We start from the raw sequence: 20,088 nt of genomic DNA, 5'->3' as shown, positions 1-20,088 counted from the left end.
ACCATCCCAGCTGCAAGCGCAGCTGGACCTCACTCCTCTGAAGTCAATTCGGAGCAGCTGGATGTCTGGCCCATGCTGCCGTTGTGTTGGCGTGCAGCATTTTTGTCGGCCGCTTCCTTTTTGTCTAAATAAAGTAGCTATTGTTTATGAAATATAATAGCTGCACAATTAGCTAAAGAGATGACAAGTAAATGGTTACCCAGCAGAAACACGAGAGCAGCAGCTCTGAAGCTGGGTGCCACCACGTCGTCTGGCTTTGGAAAGGGCTTTTTGGTTCTTGGCGAATTTGAAGTGAGTTTCTCCTGCAGGAGTTAGATTTACCGGTTTGGCATCGTGCCTGCTGCGTTTCTGCAAGTCTGACAATGTTCCTGGCATGGCAGCTTGCAGCTCTCTGGGGAGTTAAGCATCTCAAATATTTCTGAGAACAACAATAGTCAGGCTGACAAAGTTTGGTGAGGTCCAAATTTGCTGGAGGAGCCGTGGGCTCCTTCTGCTCAAAGCACCGCAGGAGCAGCAGGACCCCTCACCGGCTGCTTTATTCCGTGCTCTCCCTGTCATAAGCATAAACACAGTGGAGGAATTTATCTTCATTTTGGGTCTTTCTTTTAGAGTGAGTGGCAGTGTGTTATTTATTAGTGTAACTAATAGGGCTTGGGGAGGGAAAGTCAAGTTTTCAGGCATGGGAGCACTTCTTCAGCTCTCTGATATTCTCATAGCTCTGGCAAGGCTGTTGCCAGAATAGAAATTTATTGTTCATTTTCTACATGACCCCAGGCAGTATTTTAGCTAGAGTAAACACCAAGTTTTTTATTTTTTAAAAATTTAGCCAAACTCTACTGAGCTTCACCTCACTCCTCTGGGGCGTTAGCCCCGATTTAGAGATAAAGAAACTGAGGCAAAGCACAGTGCTTTCCAAAGGGCTGATAAAAAAGCAGAAAGCCATAGCAAAATGCAAGAGCTTTTCTCCCCCTGTTCAGTGCAGACCTATCTCGGATACAAAACCTCTGGAGTTTTTGAGCATCAGATGGAAATCACAGGTAACTGGTGCTCAAATAGGACATTTGGAAGACTTTTTAAACAAACAACTGCATAAATTGTGACTTTGGTAGGAGCACTCTTTAGTTTCAGGAGATGTTTGCACTATATGTTCAGGACTCGGATGGAAGCCATCTCGCTCACAATGATTCTTCCTTTTTGTGGCTATAGCCATTCAGGCAGTACCGGGAACAGGCAGGTACCGACACGGTGTCTAATACAGGAAGATTTGGACTTATGGTGGTTATGTTACCACTATATACCCACCCTCACAGCACAATCAAACCCTCTTCTCCAAAACCCAACGGCTCTCTGTCTTCTAGCAAAGGACAATTTCTGTTCTGTGTTGGGAGTCCTGAGCTGCTGCCCTAGCTGGGAGCCAGGTGCCCATTTGTCAGTGTGTCCATGCAGATGGGCATGGATTAAGGAAAGGTCAATTTCCGAATGTGCCCAAGCTTCTACATCTGGCCTTTTTTTCTCTAAGGGGAACATGGACATCTGTCCTCAAAGCATGGCTCCAAAATTCTCATCCTTTTGCTGCTTTGTACTAGGATATATGCTTTTCAGTGTAGGGGCGATGTCATGAGAAATTTCAGAATCTGATTCCAGATCGCTGGATTCAGAATGTACCTGTGTGTTTATGGACGGTTTAAAATTGACATTTTAATGGAAATACTTAAAAATCCAGCTTTGAAAGAAGCTCTCACAACATTAAAACAACAACAAGCAAAACCCTGAGGTCTCAATAAAACACTTTGATTATTAAAGAGCTGTCGCTACCCCACAAAGCTCCACTTCTTGATGTCATTTTTCATTTCCAAAAAGGTCAGATTGGTAAGGAGAAACTAATAAGCTGAAAAAATGACCAGCTTCATTTCTGGGCATGTTTTCCTCAGGAGCTGCAGGGCCATTTATTGGTCTGATGGCTTTCTTCTGCATCTGGGAAGCTGTGAATGCAGCTCTTTGCCAGTTACATAGAAAATATTTACAGTCCAAAGAGGCCAGCTCATTAGTAATTACTGTAATGAGTTCTTCACAGTGTTTCTCTGAAAGGTGATTGAGCCCCTAATGTAGACACCAGATATTTTTTCTTCAGTTAATGGTGTGGTAAATTATTCCTGCGAGGGGGCTCATTGAATGCCTCCTTTGAAACAAGTTAAAGACTACAATGGAAAGAAAAATCTGTGGGACTCTTCATACCAGCTCCAGGAGAAAGTATTTATGGAGCGTTTCGGATCTGGGTCTTCCTGATGATTCTGCACACAGCAAGAGTGAAAGGTTGGGTCATGTAAATAGCAATATCACAAGCAAATGGATGGAGCAGATGCTGCGAAGCGTATTTTCCAGCTGTCAAGGTGCATGGCAGCTCAGGGAAAGGAGAACGGGCTCGGTTGCTCAGATGCTGCCTTGGGATCGTGATGGCCGTGGGCTTTGCAGGTCAGCTTCCCATCTGTGAGTGCGAGGTGTTCAACCAGTGCCTTGCTGGTACGGGAGAAGGGGGAACACTTGTCATGAGCTTCGCTTTCATGAAGGCAGATTTCTTCTACTAGTAAGTGAATAAATTCATGGATGTGTCCAAGTGCAATTAGCAAACGCTACAGTGGGAAACGCTTCCTAATGAGAATCGTTTATCAGGCAAACCGAAATGTTGCCTATCTTGCACGTTGGATTTTTTTTTTGGACTCAGCAAAAGACCCTTTAAGCAACCTCAGAAACATATGTAAGGTCAGGCATCAGTTACAGCTGAGCTCCACAAAGATCTTTTCATACACTGTACGCAGCTGGAACACTGCCACGTGCTGTAACCCCAACGTGCCTTCAGTGTCAGAGCCTACACCTGCGGGGCGCTGGGGTGGTCCCAGGTCGGGGGCTGCAGCTTTCACTAGAGCAGTCCCAGCTTCTCCTCAAACCTGTGCAGAGGGATGCAGTTGTTGCTGAGGCTCTGAGAGAGGGTCTGAGAACCGGCTGTGATTCCTCATATGGCTTCGTATGAGCGAGGTCATTCTTCTTGGTGCTCAAATCACAGAGAAGATTGGTCTTCGACTGTTAAAAAAAAAAAAAAAAAAGTCAAAAGGATGACCAGATCAGTTTTACCTTCCCATCCAAAGGAGGTATCAGCTGAGACGTGTCCTGTGGGATGAGGAAGCTCCCTCCTGGACACAGCGGTTGCTTCGGGGGACCTGAGTCTTGTGGACATCTGTGGGCGACCGGCGTGGTGGTGTGGGTAGAGTCGGGAGGGGTGGTAAAGGAAAGGCCCGAAGCGCCTGGAATATTTCTTCCTCTCCGCAAAACCCAACCCCGTAGCTGTTATTCGAGAAGCTGTTTTGTAATATTAGGCCACAATGAATTGCACAATTTGCCCACACACGTCAGTGCCTTTCGCTGGGTAGTCAGAAACACTCATTAGAGGCAGGCTTTCCCTGGCAGCCCACACATTAAAGACTTCTCTGTGCTCGGTGGGACAGATTTTCAAAGGATCGGTGCACTCCGCACGCCTGTTGCCTTTTCTCTCAGTGGGAGCACATCTCCAGCCACAGTGACAAGTGCTGACTGCTTGCAGAAAAGTCCGGCTTGAACATCTTCTTGAGTTTTTTTTGCCACAGAGTCAGGTGAAGAGCCCAGGGATCCTTTCTCCGCGTCCCTTGTTAAAATTATTACCGTGTGTGTCGTCTTTCATTTAGTCAGTCCCGCTAGTGAGAATTAATTTTAGGCTTTGCTGGCTTTTGCCCGTAGATCTCAGGATATATCACCTACACTTTATTTTGCATTCATCTGGGCAGTAGCTGGAGAGTATGAAATGGGATCTCCTGGAACAACTTAATTGCTTCAGCCTCTTCCTCGAACCAGTAGTTGGCATGAATGTGTATGGGTATATAGATGCGTGTGCGTGTTTTTCCCCTAATCTCTGACAAAAAGCATTAAGGCAATTTCCTTTCTCCCCTGCACGTCCTTTGGTCTCTGGGGATTCGTGCCCTGAAGCGCCCTGCAAGAAAAAAAGCTTTGATGACCCGCTGTGGCTTCTGGGGGTGGCAAATGGTCCTTGCCCAAAAACCTGCGCTGTGCGGTGCCTCGGATGGCAGCGGCCCTACCAAAATACATCCTTTTCTCTTATCTTGTAGGTGATGTCAAAGCAGTAACGGAGAATTGTTACGGTTTCTTCACCTCTTGAAATTGGTCCTTGCAGTGAGGAAACGTCGAAATTGGAGTGGGAAAAGCTGGGAAGCTGATGGGGCTTTGGTAGCTGTAACTTTACGTAGCTGCTTGTCTCGCTCATGGCGTTACTGATGTACTATCAACCTGAAGCCATGAGGACTGATACGGGGAGGGAAAATAATGGTGGTGTTGTGTGTTGTTTTTTTTTTAAAGGCATCAAGATGCCTTTGAAACTGAGCAGAACATACCCATGCTTATATTTCAGGTCCGTAGTCAGATTTTTTTAATCTCGTGTTACGTATTTGCAAAGAAATTGCCAGGTTTGGTGAAGTGCTGCTCAGCAGAAATAGTTACAGCCTAGCATCGAGAGGGATGGAAAGTCTCCCGCATTAGCCTTCTCGCTTAGATTTTGAGTGTGTACAAGGCAGGGAGTTCCTCTTCATTTGGATGAGGAGTATCGGGTATCTCTGCGTATATGATAGGGGACCATGGGAGGCTGTGACACAGGACTCCCAGAAAATGTGTGTCAGGAGTAGACATTTATTTATACCTTTTTTGTTTTTGCTTTGGTAGCTGGAGGTTCAGAAACTGGTGTTTTACTTCCCCAAAGAAGACTCAGGCTGCTTTGTTTTCACAGTTTTCCATTGTCTGCATGTTAAGCAAAGTTTAAAAGCTTATAAAATCATCACAAGTCAAATGCTGTTTTGTTTTTTCTGCATTCATGCTGGAAAACATTTCTTCTGGTATCTGTGGCATCTCTCTAGACTTGGAGAGTTACCAGTGAGAGAAGCATTTGCCCCCCAGAGCTTAATGCGCCCCAGACTGCACAAACAACACTGAACTTCCCAAAGGGTAAAAGAGAAAATAATGGGGAATATGGAGCTGTCGCTTCAGACAAGGAGGTTAAAATAACTTTAGATAATATCATTTTGTTTGGGTTTAATTACTTTAAAACGTGAAGGCTGAGAGAAGTGCTCCGCGTCCTGGTTTCTGGTCTCAGCACGGAAGTGGAGTGAGGCCACCAACTGGAGGAGGGCTCGGGTCGATGTTCACATCACCCCCAGCAGAAGCACGCTCGTGGTGCAAGTCAAAACTCCAGTGTATGAAAAAAAAAAGGATCCGTCCTCAGTTCTTCACCGGTCAGGAGAGATGGGACAGGCTCAGAGCTCGTGCATTGGTGCTGGGACAATGGCTTTCAGGACTTGGTGTCTGGCGGAGCTGGGGGGCTGCCTAGGAGTGCTGGGGATAAATCCCACCCGTGAGTAAAATTATTATTTAGTAACAGAAGATGTAAGCTTTTGCTTGAAGGCCATCTGATTTTTGGTAAAATGGAAAGTTGTATGGCACGGGAGCAACCCCTGTGTGCACACGAATGGAGGAATGCTACACCCTGATATTCTTCCTCTCAAGATATAAAACTAATTTCTCTAAGAAGGCTAAAGCTTCGTGTGGCTTTTATTTCCCTACTTTCATTTTTGTTGGAGGAATCACACCAGCACCCTTTGCTGGCGTGAATCCTGCCCGATGTGCAGAGGTTTGTAGCCTTTGTGCTGGCAAACCCTCATTTCTAGCGGTGTGAACAGAGCACAGCAATTGTCTGTGGGAAAGAGAAAACACTGGCTGAGTACAGACAGCGTACACAGGGAATTTCCAGAGGATTTTGGTCAGAGAACTAAAAATATTGTCCTGGGTTTTGGTGCAGAACTTGCGCCTTGTGCAAGGAAACCAGGAACCAAAGGGCAACGTGCAGACCTCACTGGATGAGTTGCAAGCCTGTGTTGCAGTTCCCTTTGGTTTGATCTCAGGGTAGCAAAGCAAGAAAAATGTTCCTGTGGGAGTGCAGGAGGAGGACGCCGTTTCGGGGCGTTCAGTCCTTCCAAAGCAAACGCTGTCGGTGAGGATGGTTCTGTGCTTTCACCCCTGCCTTGTGCAGACCTACCCGTTCTTTGTTGCGGAGCGTCTGGGGAAGCTTTGCTCCTGAACAGGAGTGGTGTCTGGCCAGTCTTTGCCACTCTGAATTTCGTGGTAAGATCTTCTTTGGACAGAACTAGGTTGAATGTATTTCAGTTGCCTGATGTTCTTGAAATCAGTTTGTCAGGTAGTCCAAAATAACACATTGCGTTATGCATAAGCAGCCGGAGCAGAGCAGGGTCTGCGATATGAGGCACGGCTCAGCTTGCTGGAAGCCACGAGCTTATCGAGGGCTTTTGCTGCGTGAGACACTGGCAGAAAGAAAATACTCTGAAGAGTTACTTGAGCCTCATTTATTTAATGAGCCTACAGTAAAGATGAAAGCTCACCACTTGCGATGGTTTGAAAGCTGATTGCGTCACAGACTTTCCAAATCGGTAGAAATGCAAAGGTTTTCATTGTGCAGAGATAAATTTTGTCATTAGTTCATATCGTTAGAGCCTGTGTAAATTGCAGCATCATAAAAGGCATAAAATTGCTAGGGGACTTGTGTGAAACATGGCGATTCTGATTTCTGATGTGCTGCCACACGACTGGGAGCAGAATCCCATACAGAATACCTGGGGTTTGACCCTGGGGGAGAGAATTTTAAAGATTAACAGGGTTTCAAGCACTGATAATCATGCAGAGATAAAATAAGTGCTATTGTAGTTGATGGTCTTGCTCTCTGTACCCTAAGTAATAAATAAAAAGCCACTTTTACCTGTTTGTGCCTTTTGTGTGGTCTGAAGGTCTGGGACCCAGCACATGCAGGGAGCAGGTCTCTGAGCTGGGAGCCAGGAGGCTAATTTTTTTGTGTTTTTATTCTAGCAATGACCTGCTACCTGACCTTGAGTAATTTGCTTTCTTCATGGCTATGCAATGCTGCTCTTTAGATTTGCCAGATCTTAGGGGAGAAGGCTTACAGGCTTGTTTCATAACAGAAGCTTCAGCTGGGGTTTTGTGAATGCTAATATCAGATGAATTTATGAAGAGTAATATTTGCAGCTAACGCTTCCATGTCAACATATTTAAGTGCATCTTGTTCCCATCCTTATCTCAAAGAGAGAAAATGGCCTGGGCTGTCCCCGCATTTTTCATCCCCTTTCTGCTCTCTGTCTCCCCAGCTGTGGAGTCACTGCACTCCTTGAACGACCAGATCTCCCATTTTATCGTGAACAAGTCAAAAACACTGGATGAAGACGAAGATGCCTTTCTGCCCAGCGAGAAGGAATCTCTGAAAAGTGCCATGATGCTGATGAGGCACCTCTTAATGGATGCACAGGTACAAAATCAACGCACTCCCATCTGTTACAACAAGAAAGGCGCTTTGCACAGACCCAGAGGCATTCATTTTCAGGGATGGTTTTAGCAGTGCAAAGCAGTCCCTCAAATGTGTTTAAAACGGACTTGGGCTTCCAGAACACACAGCTGCAGCAAGGCCATCTCAGTGCAGAGAGCAGCTTTTGATGGGCCCTAGTGTTAAATTTAGGGTTGGAGATTGATATACCTGTGGATGGGAATCCAGTGTCAGCCCAAGCAAAAGAAAATCATTTTGCCACTAAGCATCTGTGCTGATGCCACTTTTAGAAGTGCCAGACACACAGCTCAGCTGTCGGTTTAACCCAGCTCCAAAATGTCAGCTAAAAGTCAGGAAATCTTACGCAGATGTTGCTTCATGTCTTTGCTGCTTCTACACAAAATCTCTCCCTCTATAAGTTTATTATGTTGGAGTGTTTCCTTCAACCTATAAAAAAAATCTGAAATATTTACTTTATATATATTTATTTTTTATACTCCCCTGTAGTCTTTATTTGCAAAGCCTAGATGGAAAATGGCAGCTTGCACTGGAGGGCTGGTGGGGAGGCAGGGAGCCCCACTATCTGCTCCAGTAAGGCTCACGCTGCCCCTGCACTCACAGCTCTCCAGGGCTCGAGAGCTCCACTCCTGGGCCCCTTTCATGGGGGATTTTTCTTTTTCTGAATATTGCAGCTTGTGCCCCTCACCTCTCATTAGAAGCCTAACAAGAAAATAAAAGCAGAGGAAATTATTCCTGTAAGGATTAGCTGTGCTGTGTGCAAAATAATCTTTCCCAGGATTTTTTCTGATCACTATCCCATGCCAACCCCAGTTTGCCCTTGTAGGTACCAGCCCGGCTTGGTGCTGATAGCATCACCACAATTAGCCACACCTCTGCTAACCAGATGGTCCCCAGGGCTCGGTTTTCTGCGACTCATTGCCAGCTCTTTGCAAGTACCTAAATGGAAAATGCAAACAGAGAAAACCACACATTTTCATGTTTTATTCCCATATTCTCCCAGGTGGAGCCTGGTGGTTATCTTATCCGTCTCTCTCACTTTCAAGGCCCTTTGGTCCTAATTACTTTAGCTAATAGGGCTTTTGTTGCATGCAAGAAGTGAGCTGGGAATCCCTGGTGTTAGTGACATGTAGTTTAAATTTGGATATTCTTGCATGCGGAGTGAGGGAAATGTATTTAGGTGTGCTGAAGTTTTAGGATGCTCAGTGCTTACAGTCCAGTGGGACAGATGGACGGAGAGGCAGTTGATCCCAAAGACCAGAGATGCCACCCTAGCAAATGTCCACTCAGGCTTTGCAGGCTACAGAGCTCACCTCTCTTCTGTGCGTCTTTAGTCAAATCACCTGTTTTTTCCCCAAATCACTGACTGGGGCATTGCTGCAAGGACATGGAGAAGACGAAGGGTTAAACTGCATTTGGATTTGCACATGCAGCCTGTGCTGCAGGTGGGAATACCTTTGGGGAGTCAGGCGTGAGAGCAGGCAGATGCTGACAGGCATCTGCATGCTGCAGATGAAATAAATATGGGGCAAAAAGTGCCTATGGAAGAATTCCTTACGCAGGAATTCTTTTTCTAGCTCCTGAGAATTGCTTTACTGCTTATAGGCTGTCCTAAATGCACACAAAGCGCCACCTGGGTGACTGGTGAAGGAAATGCCAACAGCAGTGGGAAGTGCCACGGCATCCCCGTGGGGCACCTGGGTCTGCTCTGAGGCAGGGCAGGGCCTTGTTGGGCCTGGGGTTTTGGAGTTGGAAGGATGACAAGGTGGGCAGCAGCAACAATGAGCAAAAGGATGGAACCGAACAGGGGACAACTGAACAGATGACAACATCAGGTACCAAAAAAACCCGATGAAATAAATCTCCTGAGGAACGGGAGGAACACGAAGCTGGCAGCAAGCTGCCCAAACAGGAACATCACACAGGGGTATGCGTGGAGGGCACGTGCTCATTGCCCTGGGGCTCTAAGTAAAAAGGAAGAAAAACTGTCACCAGTGCAGTTATTTCCTTCCGTTTCCCCTGATCCCAGCCCACGAGGATGGGCGCTAAATCAGACGGGCTGTGCGAGGCTCTGCACAAAGAAAAGCTGAAATCCAGGGTTTGGCCCTTCTGCTTCCTCTCCAGCTCTCTCTTGGCACGGGCCTGATTCTGGCTGGCAGATGGTTTGGGGAGAGAACATCCAGCCTCAATTTTGGGGTAGGAATTAGCTGGATTGCTAACCCAGCAGAATCGGCTGATGCGAGGGGTGGTGGTTGACGGGCATTCCTCGCTTCTGTGGTGCTGCTTTTAAAACACACCCTTGGGGATGACTGCCTCAAAGTGCTGCGTTTCTGACGTGGAGAGAGAGCGTACAAATCTTGTAACTCTGGACACCAGCAGCCCAGGAGACATGGCTGAAGCAAATGCTTCCGATCCAACAAGGATCTAGCTTTGCTCTTGGGTAGGTGTTTTTTTTTTGTTTGTTTTTTATTTTTTTTAGGTGAATCACAAAACTGATCAATGGCCAGTGTTCTTCCACTTTGGACAAATGCTCAGAGTAATTTTCGGTGGGGTTGTGCTGTGCGCTGTGTGCATCCATCCATGACGACGAGGAGACAAAGCTCCCCGGTGGGGAGCAGAGGAGCCGCAGCAGAGCCATGGGCAGTTCGCTCAAGGTTTCAAAGCCAGAATTTTCAGAAATTTCAGAAAAAGCCAGAAAGTTTCAGAGCCAGAATTTGGGCTCCATTCTTCTGAGTGCCAGCCCAGTCCCCTCATTAGACCATATTTATTTATCTGTTGGACTCTTGGAAGAACTGTCTTCCCTGTCTGTCTTGTCAACTTGGAGGTCACTTGTTGGCAAAGGCGGAACAGAGAAAGAGCCCCTACGGAAAACCATCTCCTCCCACATGCAGCGGGGCATCCTCATATGGAGATCGGGGCACAGCCTTGAACGTTTTGCACCGATCCTACACGATGCCACTGCGGAGCAGCGTGGGCGAGTGGAGCAGAGAGCTGCTGCTGGGGCTGGCCAAGAGGATGGGATGTGGAGAGGTTCCCCCAGCAGCGTTTGGGGACAGGGAATAAGCTCGGTTGAGGCCGTCAGCTCAGATTCTGCCCAGGGGAGACAGAAATTTAATGCAAGTCATTGCAGTCTGCGGGGATCTTGACCCTGGAGGTCTCCATCCAGCCCAGGGGGGGTTTTCTCATCATGAAAACACCCCGCGGGAGGGATTGCTCGCTGCCAGCCACGGAGCATCACCCTCCCTTCAGCGAGGGCTGCAGCTTTGCCTCCAGATTGCTCATTTCTGCTGTTTGTGTCGGGATTTTGGCAGTGCCGGCGCGGGGGTGTCGAGGCGCCGTGTTCCCTCAGAGCACTCAGCGTGCAGTCTGCGCGGAGGGCACGAGAGGGGAGAAACCTGGGGGGAAAACAGTAATGCTATGTGAACTAAAAGCTGTACCTAGATAACGCTGGTATGTAAAAGCAGATGGGGAGGAAAGGTACATTTACGCTCTGTGACATGTTCCATCCTCCGCATAGTATAGGGATGAATAAACAATTTCATTTCTGCCAGCCAGCCCCGTGCAGGATGCTATTGCACGGGTACGGCCTTCTATGATAGATTGTCATTGCTGTCAATCACTTCTGACAGTCCTATTATGCCTGGGAAGGATGTTTGCTCTGTGCGTGGTGTTTTATAATCCTCAGAGGTGGAATTTTATAGCCGAGCAGTGTTTTTTCCTCCAGCGTTTCCCTCAGCAGGATTTATTGCTTCTGAGAGACACGTGACTAGAATCCATTACACCTCCCAACTTTAAATCTTCCTTCAGCTATGCCTAAATTACCTTTTTTTTTTTTCTTTTACTTTCTGTTTCTAATTGCTGTTGTGAGAGACGTGCCTGGTGTGGAGAAGAAGGTAGCCAACAGCTAATGGCTGCGTCACAGGTATCAGATCTAATCCAGCGGTTTGCTGAAGCAATTTGTCTAATGAATTGACAAGGTGCACCCAGGCACCAGCAGCAGCCTCGGGTAGGTTAATATTCTCCCTTATAAGAAAGTACATGTGTTTAAAAAAAAAACAGACTCTTTCTTATTCCCGGATGCCTGACCTTAAAAGCCAAGCTTTCAGGAAGTTCTGAACATTTAGCTACTTCCATAAAGCGTTGAATTGACTTTGAGTGGATTTTAAGTTCTTTGGGAGAACTGCCATCTTTTCACTCATTTCCTTTCTCGACAAGGTGCGATTGTCATCGGGGCCCACTTAGGCACTGCTGCAGCAGGGGTGAATACCCAGAGATACAATCTTTTGGTTTGAACCGGACTTTTCAGATGTGGACATACCGTGAATGATGAGTTAAGATAGGATTAGCCTAGTGTGGAGCAGCTGGCTTAGATTTAATTGGATTTCAGTCGTGGACTAGGTGTAATTCAGTGAGCATGAGGATGTAGAGATATTTGACTGCATCCCTGCTGAGGGGCTCATTGCATTCTTAGGTAAAGAAAGAAAATAAACCAGGTGGTACTGCTAGATGAGTTTGTTAACAGAATAGTACAGATGTTGCCCCAAAATTCAATCAGGAAGAACCTTTTCATTTACAGTTGGAATTTTTTTGTTGTTGTTGTTGCTTAAAATCACCACCATGAGCCCTTGAAGTTTGACACTGGGGTCCTATAAAATAAATGATTTAAGGTGAGAGGAAGCCTTTCAGTTTTGCAAAAAGGAGAAACCTCCTTGATGCGAGTGACTTCTAACCATTCGATATCCCACCAGCTGTTTTTTTTACATATATATATTAGCCTCCAACCAGAAAAAAAACATAATTTCTTGAGCTCTTTCAAATTATACTCTTTTCTTCAGCAGTCTCTGAAAGAAAAGAGTACACAGTGGCGATAGTAGCTGCAAGACGAGTAGCAGGAGTGCTATTGCATCAGCTGACCTTTAAAAATAATTCTCATTTTCTACAGAGGCCTGTTGTACAAACCCAACCGTGTTGTTGCAATATTGTGCTTGCTAGTTAAATGCTTTCCACCATCTGCTCTTCAGACTTGTACCAGACCAAGCTTTAGGAACAAAACACTGTGACCTTTATTTTCATGTGAGTGGGCTGTATTAGTACCTACAGGAAGAAATGGGAAGGGAAAATTTACCCTTTGTTTCAATAAACTTGAATTGTTTTGAGTTCTGAAAGCATACTTGCCACACTGATGTGTTGTGGGGGATGCAGAAGTAGATACGACATTAATTCCCCTCTATCGAATAATATAAAATACAATTTTAACCTGGTGTTCACGCATGGCAGTGTTCACAGTTTGTAAGCAGGTTCAGCTTGGAAAAAAGCATCAGATAAAATCAGGACAGGGGAAAGTGAAAAATAAACCTGCTGTTCCACACGCTGTATTTTTAAATTAATCTTGTCATCCTATTTCCATAAGCAGAAATCTTCTGAGCCCCTTCCAAGCCAGCAACCCGTCTTCTAATGATCGTGCTAGGGCTAGCCTGAAAAGGAGCACAAAGGACTCCCACTTCTCTTGAAGGAGAAGATAAAACGCGGCATCTAGCAAGCTCCATCAAGGCCCGTGTTGTCTCTAATGGCATCATTAGCATGTGTTACACGAACCTGGTCTGTGGCGCCTCTCCCTAAACGTGTACCTGACAACCCGCTGCCTCTTTTCATGGTCTGCGAGAAGAGAAATTGATTTGTGGATTGCTTCTGGTAGCTCAATCTATTAGGAGAATGATGTGCTGTATAATGAAGGGAGATCAAAGGTATCCTTAAAATAGTGGGTACGCAGCAACGTGGATGCTGCTGCCTTTGCCAACACAACCCCACACATCGTTAGTTACCCACAAATGGCGAGACCTGGAGGAGCTACGATCCCTGTGAACGTCACACCTTGGCTCTGCTTAGTATTCATCGCTTGTTTTTAACTGCCTGCATACGATTGGGTCGTATGGGTTTGGTTTCTTGAGGCTGATTTTCTCTGTCCCTCTATTTTAGTGGAAGGGAGAGACTTCCCAAAATGTCTGATGCCATTTCGTTAGTCGGGTGGTTTCCTTCCACCGCATGGACAGAGGAAAAGACGGGGTTTGTGCAGCTCCTGGTGCATGTCTGAGGAGGCCAAAAGCCTACCTGGTTCACACCAACCTCTCACGTGTCTTTTGCCAGTGAGGGCCAAGCTAATCCAGATTTGAAGATACTTTTTCTCTGAGTATTTAAAACTAGGAAATTTGCACATGGATGTGTGGTTGCATTTGCTTAAAGTTTTAAGGCAGGCAAGTAAGAGTCACCAGTTATTTGTGCACATCACTGCCAAGGGCCTGCTTTATGTGGCATTTTACATAGTTCTAATGCAAAATCAGTCGGAAAGCTTTACAACAAGGCCAACTCCTTGAATGTTTGGCTACCTCGGGATGCTGAAGGCTGCAGCTTGGGGGTGATGCTGCCTGCAGCAAGCCCACCCAGCGTTTCACTCTTGCTGACCCCCACCTGTGCCATCAGCCTGGTGCGTGGCTGCTGAGTCAGAACAGCTGTGGCTGCACGTTTGTCCTCAGCAGGTTTGTCACCCCAGGGTCGCTGCGGTCATTTAGGCACCGCAGTACCCTGGCCAGCTTCCACTCCCATCCTCCCTTGGGACTGGAGAAAAAAAGACGTTCTGAATTTGTTAAATCCTTCTCCGTACCATACATGGAGGGAACCTAAATTCGGCTGGTCTGCCATGCATGGATGTGTGCTGCTGCTGAGGCTGCTGCCGTCCCTTTGCTCTGGTGCTACAGTGTGCAAACTGGGGAGGAATCCTGCAAGAAAGCCAGCACGTGTTAGGTTTTTTGAATGGTGTGCAAAGCTGAAAAGTCGCAGAGAAAACCCTGTGTTGTTGCAAAGGGGTTGGGAATCAAAGAGTGGCCAGTGGCAATGTGATCCCATCCTGCTCTTCTCTTTTTGCACGCCTTTTCTGTGAATCGGGCACAGATTTATTTCTTTGACATTTGGGTGAGCTCTCACTAAGGTTTCTGCTTGGGACCATAAGTCAGGGACTTGGCTTTCATTTGCTTCTGCCTTCTCCGTGTTATTGCTATGCAATGGATGGATTCTCTTGCCTGCAATCACTGCGAGAAAATATTTATATCGCTGGGTAACAGTACTGAAAAGCAATATTACATTTGCCATCACCTAAGTGCTGCAAGAGTGGAGCTGTTAGTAATGCATTAGGTAAAAGATGCTGCAGTACAGTGTCATCGTGGCTCTGATTTCCTTCCCTCTCTCTTATTTTGCTCTCCTTTGGTACTGGAATATGCTCATTATTCAGAGTTAGGTTTGATATCTCTGCAAGCTCAGAGATACTTTCAATATTTGCAACCCTGCAAGAGTAAAAGACTCAAAAAAAAATAATCCCTTCTACAAACAGGAAGATACAACCTTGTGTTTAAAGAGTGCAGCGGGGAGATTCTCCACAGGTCTGTTTTTCAATTAATTGCTTATAAATTAGTGGAGACTTTTATGTTTTTGTTGTTGTATGGAGGTCATGCCAGGGGAGAGGTCGAAGCTGGATGTTGTGTAGCAACCCAGTACAGTGCTTCATGGAGAGTAACATATATATGTGTGTGTGTCTATAAAAGATACAGCATTTGAGCAAGGTAGATGCCTTTCTTGAAGTCACGGGGAACCAAGACTAATTGAAAGAGGAAGTTTGCAAAGAATCCAAGATCTCTGCAGACAGCAGGCACTGCAAATCCAGCTTGTACCCAGACAATTCCAAAATCCCTGTTTGCTCAGCCCCTTTGCTCACCAAAGGCTCTCCCACCTACGAGCAGCTGGCCAAAGACAGCTTTTCAGCCTCAGAGACCTGGTAAATGTGAAAGAAAAGATGATGGCAATTCCGTGTCGCTTAAAAAGTGATGCGTATTCATGACTGGGGGGGTGCATGCATGAGTGTGTGTGTAAAACCTCTGCAAGCGTTAATTAGAGTTCATGAGAGATAAATGAAAAGTATCCTCATAAATGTGGAAGGAGCAATTAGGGAGGCTAGAGTGTATCTGCTATCGCAGCGGTTTATCAGCAATGCAGATTTCCAGCTAATAAGCAAAGAAAACACCAATTGTGGAGCAAACAAATGGAACAGAAAATCCCGCCTAGCTTTCTGTCCCCCGCTCTGTTTTCTGAATGAGTCAAGGAAATGAAAACTCGCAGAAAGCGTGTTTTATTCTCTCCAAACACCACTCGGTAGTCGGGTGCGAGAAGCCTGTAGGAAGGCAGAGATAAAAGGGGGACAGCCCGTGGCGATAAGGTGTCGTCATTCTTATCTGCCTCAAGATGGGCATGGATGGAGCTGGTGTAAAGCAGGTTGCAGACACTCGGGCTGCACGGCGTGCTGCTAGCATCCCTGCTGAGGTGGTTCTGCTGTGCCCCGTGCAACCAGGAGGTGAGATGGGGGTTCCCCTGGGAGCTGGGCTCCCCCCAGATTCAGGGGGCTCGCCCGGCTGCATCGTGCCTGCTCCCTCTGATAGCTTTTGCCTGGGCTCTGCTTCTGCGAGCAGGCAGCCCCTGCTTGCCCCCAAAGGCAGCTCTGCCAGTGCTGCACCGTGGTAATAAGGCACCGGGATGCCCACGAGCTCCGTCCCGAAGCAGTTCCCCCAGAGCCGAAGCCGCAAGCTCGCTGCCTGCCTGAGCCCACCCGGGATGCGCACGCAGCCAGCCAAGCCCTACGCTTGTATTTGCGTCTCCGAAAGGCTAATAAATATTTAATGGCTCTGCGAGATTGAGCGTTTGCATTCTTTCCCCATGTATCAACAGTTGCTCTGAGTTCTCGCTTGAGAAAGATGAAGTTACTTCTCCAGACTTGTGCCTCAGATGCTGGATAGCGAGCTAATTTTGCAAGCAAAAGCCCTTTTGTTTCTGAAAGCAAATGCTGATAGAAGAGCTGGTTTTTAGAAGAGAATGTTGGCCTGCTATTGATACTGGAAAGAGGCAAAAATATTCAAAACAGCTCTGGAAGTTAACCCTGGCAGCAGATCTTGTCCAGATGTTGCAGTCCTGTATACTTTAACTCCTTCTAGGCCCTAGGCAAAGCTGCTCTGCGAAGAAAGCACTCAGCACACGTAAGCTCTCATTTCACTTGCGCAAGGATTTGGCAGACTCCCTTGATTTTCTCTGCTCTCCAATTTTCAGAGCAAGGCGTTGGATTTGCTCGTTGTGAGACCCCGTTGCCACTTTTCTGTTTCCCCTGTTGGGAAAAGGTGTCTGCTATTCGTTGTGTACATGTGAGGGTGTAATTTCATTCCCATCGTCCTCGTTTATCCCTGAGTTGGGAATAACACAAACTTCACAGTGGTAGTGTGAGACTCTTCATTAATTAATGTGTGTAAAAGCTTGGGGATCCTTAGGATGAAAAGTGTTTTAAAAGATGCTGTTAATAATAAATATCAAGTAATGCACCTTGGTACCTCTTAGCAATTAATTGCTGCTATCGTTTCTGCCCAACTCTTCCCCGAATTAAAAGGCTTTGAGCAGGACTAGAACCGTGAGTGGAGTTGGGACCAATTAACGTGGAATCGGACGTCAGTGTGCGTATCCTTGATCCTCCTGTCATGGGAGCCTCAGGAAAATCTCCATGGATTTTAATGGTGCAGTGTCAGAATTCAGCCCCAGACGTGTCTGTGGGACTGCTGCTGAATAGCCTGCCTTCTCCTGCTTACTTGGTTGCTTGGTGATTAAGTTAAAAGCAAAACCATCCTAGTTTAATATTAACGTCAGTGGAATCATTGACTCTTTTTGCAAGTTAAATGTTACATGAAAATTTTTGTTATAAGCGAAGCGTAATTTATTATTTTTTTTCTGTTGATATTTGAATTTAATTAACTCTTTTGTTGGAAGGTTGATAGTTGGTGACCTGCTCTTTCTGCTTAACCTCGTCACTGGTGTGCAGAGCCTGGCTCATATGGAAAATCCAATAATTTGCTGCTCAGTCACCCAGCTCAAACTTTTATTAGATTTCAAGCGCACAGCACCTCTAAAAATGGAGGCTCTGAATATGTTTCCCAGGTAAATAAAGAGCTGCCAGAGAGAGGATACCAGATCTTTCAGAGATATCAGCTGTCCTTTGCTGGGACGCACACTGTTACTGCTATGAAAGGTGACACCACTGAAACCTGGCATGAGAGGGAGGGCAGAGCAACCGTGTTAATTAAGACCTTGCAAAATAACGAATACGAAAGTTGGTGCTCGGTAAGGGGCAAATTTACAGCAGAAGCCATGGTTTGGGTTGCAGAGGATGGACTGCGCTGCAGAAAGCGAGCGGTGGTGCCACTGGGGGGAGATGCTGAAGAAGAGCTGGATGGCTCCGTCCTGCACTCCCAGAGCAGCCCAGAGCCTAATTCCTTTTAATTTTCCTCTAATAACATAAGCATTTAACTGTCCCTTGTAAAAGGGGTCTGTTGCAAACCATCTTTAAACTTATCCCCGTTGACCTGAGAGTACGTGCAGCACTTTCTGGTTGCTGGAGGTGCTTTCTTTAAGCAAGACCACGCAGCAATCGAGCAAGATAAAATAACAAGTGATGGGGTCTGAGTGCTGAGCCTCTTTGTGCTGACACATCACCTGGTTTTTCGTCGTGGTCTTGCTGTTCGTATGTCTCTGATTTGGGAGGGTTTGGCTGGGGAAGGGGAGGCGGACTGGTGGTTGGTGCACTTAGCGTGATTTCTTGCTGCCGTTCCCTAATTTGCAAAAAGTAACGGGGGTCCTGTACAAGTGGCTGGTGATGTATGTGAGCCCGGTGGCCGTCTTTCTGGTTTCTTCTTAAAATAATACTTTTTTCCCTGCCTGTGAATTAGTGGTTAATGTTTATTTATGCATGAGAAATTTCCCCAGAAGTGGCTTTAGGGAAAGAGAATATATGTACTATGTGAAAGCCAAAAAAGTAAGGTTTTCTTTTTGAAATATCTTTCTAATCTCCATTCTTTCCTGCAATAGTTTAAAAAGACGTTTGCTCTAGGACTCTTATAATAGCCTAGCAGCTACGTTAACAGTTAGAAGCAAGCACATTTGTAAAAGGAACAAACACAGAGAGAGGTAGCCTGGGGGAAGTCAAGATCTCTTAATTTTCCAGCTTAAAAGAAAAGAAAGGTACAAACTGAATGCATCCCCCCTGAGCCAGGGAGTGCTGCCCCCTTTGAAATTTTGCTCCAGCTGACTTTAGGGTAGCTTCTGCTGTACTTTCAAGTGTGACCTTCCCTTTCTGGCTGCAGGCTGCCAGAGGCTGAGCATGCATCACCTCTGTTTGCTTGGTCTTTCTCCAAAGAGGAATTCAGAATCACCATATGATGTGAGTCTTACTTAATATTCCCCAATTGTTCCCTTTTCCCTTCCAAATGATGTCAGTCTCCATTATTTTTGGCGTAATGGTAATAAGAAGGTCTGTTTCTCTATTTCTCTTTTTCTCTCTTTTTCATGTTTTTAACAATCTTTGCTCATATAAGGATTTACGTTTTCCTTTTTTTCTTTTTCTTTTTTAGCTGTCTGGTTTAGTCTTACATTGCAAATGACCCAAATAAAATAACGAAAACTGTCCTAATCTATTACTCCCCAGTTTGTACATTATTAATAATGAAGGCAGTGTAATTAGGCTGCAGAATGCACAGTGAGCACAACATTAAGATGTCCTTAACTAACATCTGTGGCTGATGCTTGTCTTATATTGGCAAACACCGCCAAGATTTTACATGAAAACAGCATTCTCATCTGACATTGCTTTTACAGAGCACAGTAGCTTTATTTTTTACTAGCTGCCTGATTAAAAAAGGAAAAAAAAAAAGGCACAAAATTCATAGCTTCCTCTGCAGTGAATGCTTGGCTCTATTTAAGCCATGCTGAAGGTACAGATCCTGGTCTCGGCGTTGTTGGTGCTTTACTGAAAACTTCTCTTGTTAGGGAGCAGCGGGCAGAAACCCCTTTCCAAGAGGTGCTTCTGAGCACGTCTTGCCACCCCCTTTTCCATCCCTGGCAAACCTCCGTGGTCCCCATCACGGTGCTCAAACGCAGCTGTCTGCAAGGAACGACCTGTGACACCTCTCGTCCCTGGAACCACGGGCATCAAAGGTGTACCCGAGATGTTTCGGCTTGTTCCCAAGAAGCTGGCAGGAGATCTTGATGTTAAAGCTTGCTCAGTGCTGCAGGAACATCGCTGCTGATGTGCCCCATCGCTACCCTCTGTGACAGCTTTGAAAGCTGAAAGACCAAAAAGGGACCTTTGGAAGCAGAGGGACGTTTCCCAGGGCAGGTGTAGCAGCCTTGGCATCTTTGGTGAAGGCTGCAGTTCCAAAGCAAGCAGGTTCAGAGTTGTTTTGAACTCATCCAGATGAAATTCTTCAAACAGAAGCCAAGTCTGGGGAATATTTTCAAAACTCAGCCTCTCTGTGACTTCCTAAAGTAATTCTTTCGGTGTGCAAAGTTGCATTCACACAAATGGCATCCGGTCTGAAACAGGAGCTGAAGTGGTCCTCAGATTCTTCCCGTGTGGTTAAAAATATGATAAAGGAAGCAGTTCCCATGATTACAGACTTGTTAAAACCCCTATGAATAATGCACTTGAGTTGCTGGAAAAAAGCAGTGGCAGTGATGCTGTTACTCATCTGAATGCATGGAATTGAAGGCGTAATTATAAT

The 20,088-nt window shown here is 46.1% G+C and overlaps 1 protein-coding gene across 2 annotated transcripts in view; it reads left to right on the top strand.

Annotated features, from left to right (window-relative positions):
• The window catches only part of KAZN (kazrin, periplakin interacting protein), a 185,979-nt gene that overhangs the window by 44,819 nt on the left and 121,072 nt on the right, over positions 1-20,088 (top strand). Inside the window, exon 2 of one of the 2 annotated variants that reach the window (XM_066982279.1) lies at positions 7,266-7,423. In XM_066982279.1, the coding sequence (XP_066838380.1) occupies positions 7,266-7,423 (158 nt within the window). Of the gene's footprint in view, positions 1-7,265; positions 7,424-20,088 lie in introns of those variants that run through there. The other variant, XM_066982280.1, reaches the window with a different exon arrangement.

This window comes from Anser cygnoides, chromosome 23 (genome assembly GCF_040182565.1).
Source record: "Anser cygnoides isolate HZ-2024a breed goose chromosome 23, Taihu_goose_T2T_genome, whole genome shotgun sequence".
NCBI lineage: Eukaryota > Metazoa > Chordata > Aves > Anseriformes > Anatidae > Anser > Anser cygnoides.
Note: the sequence above shows the minus strand (reverse complement) of the source record. Positions and strands in the feature narration are given on the sequence as shown.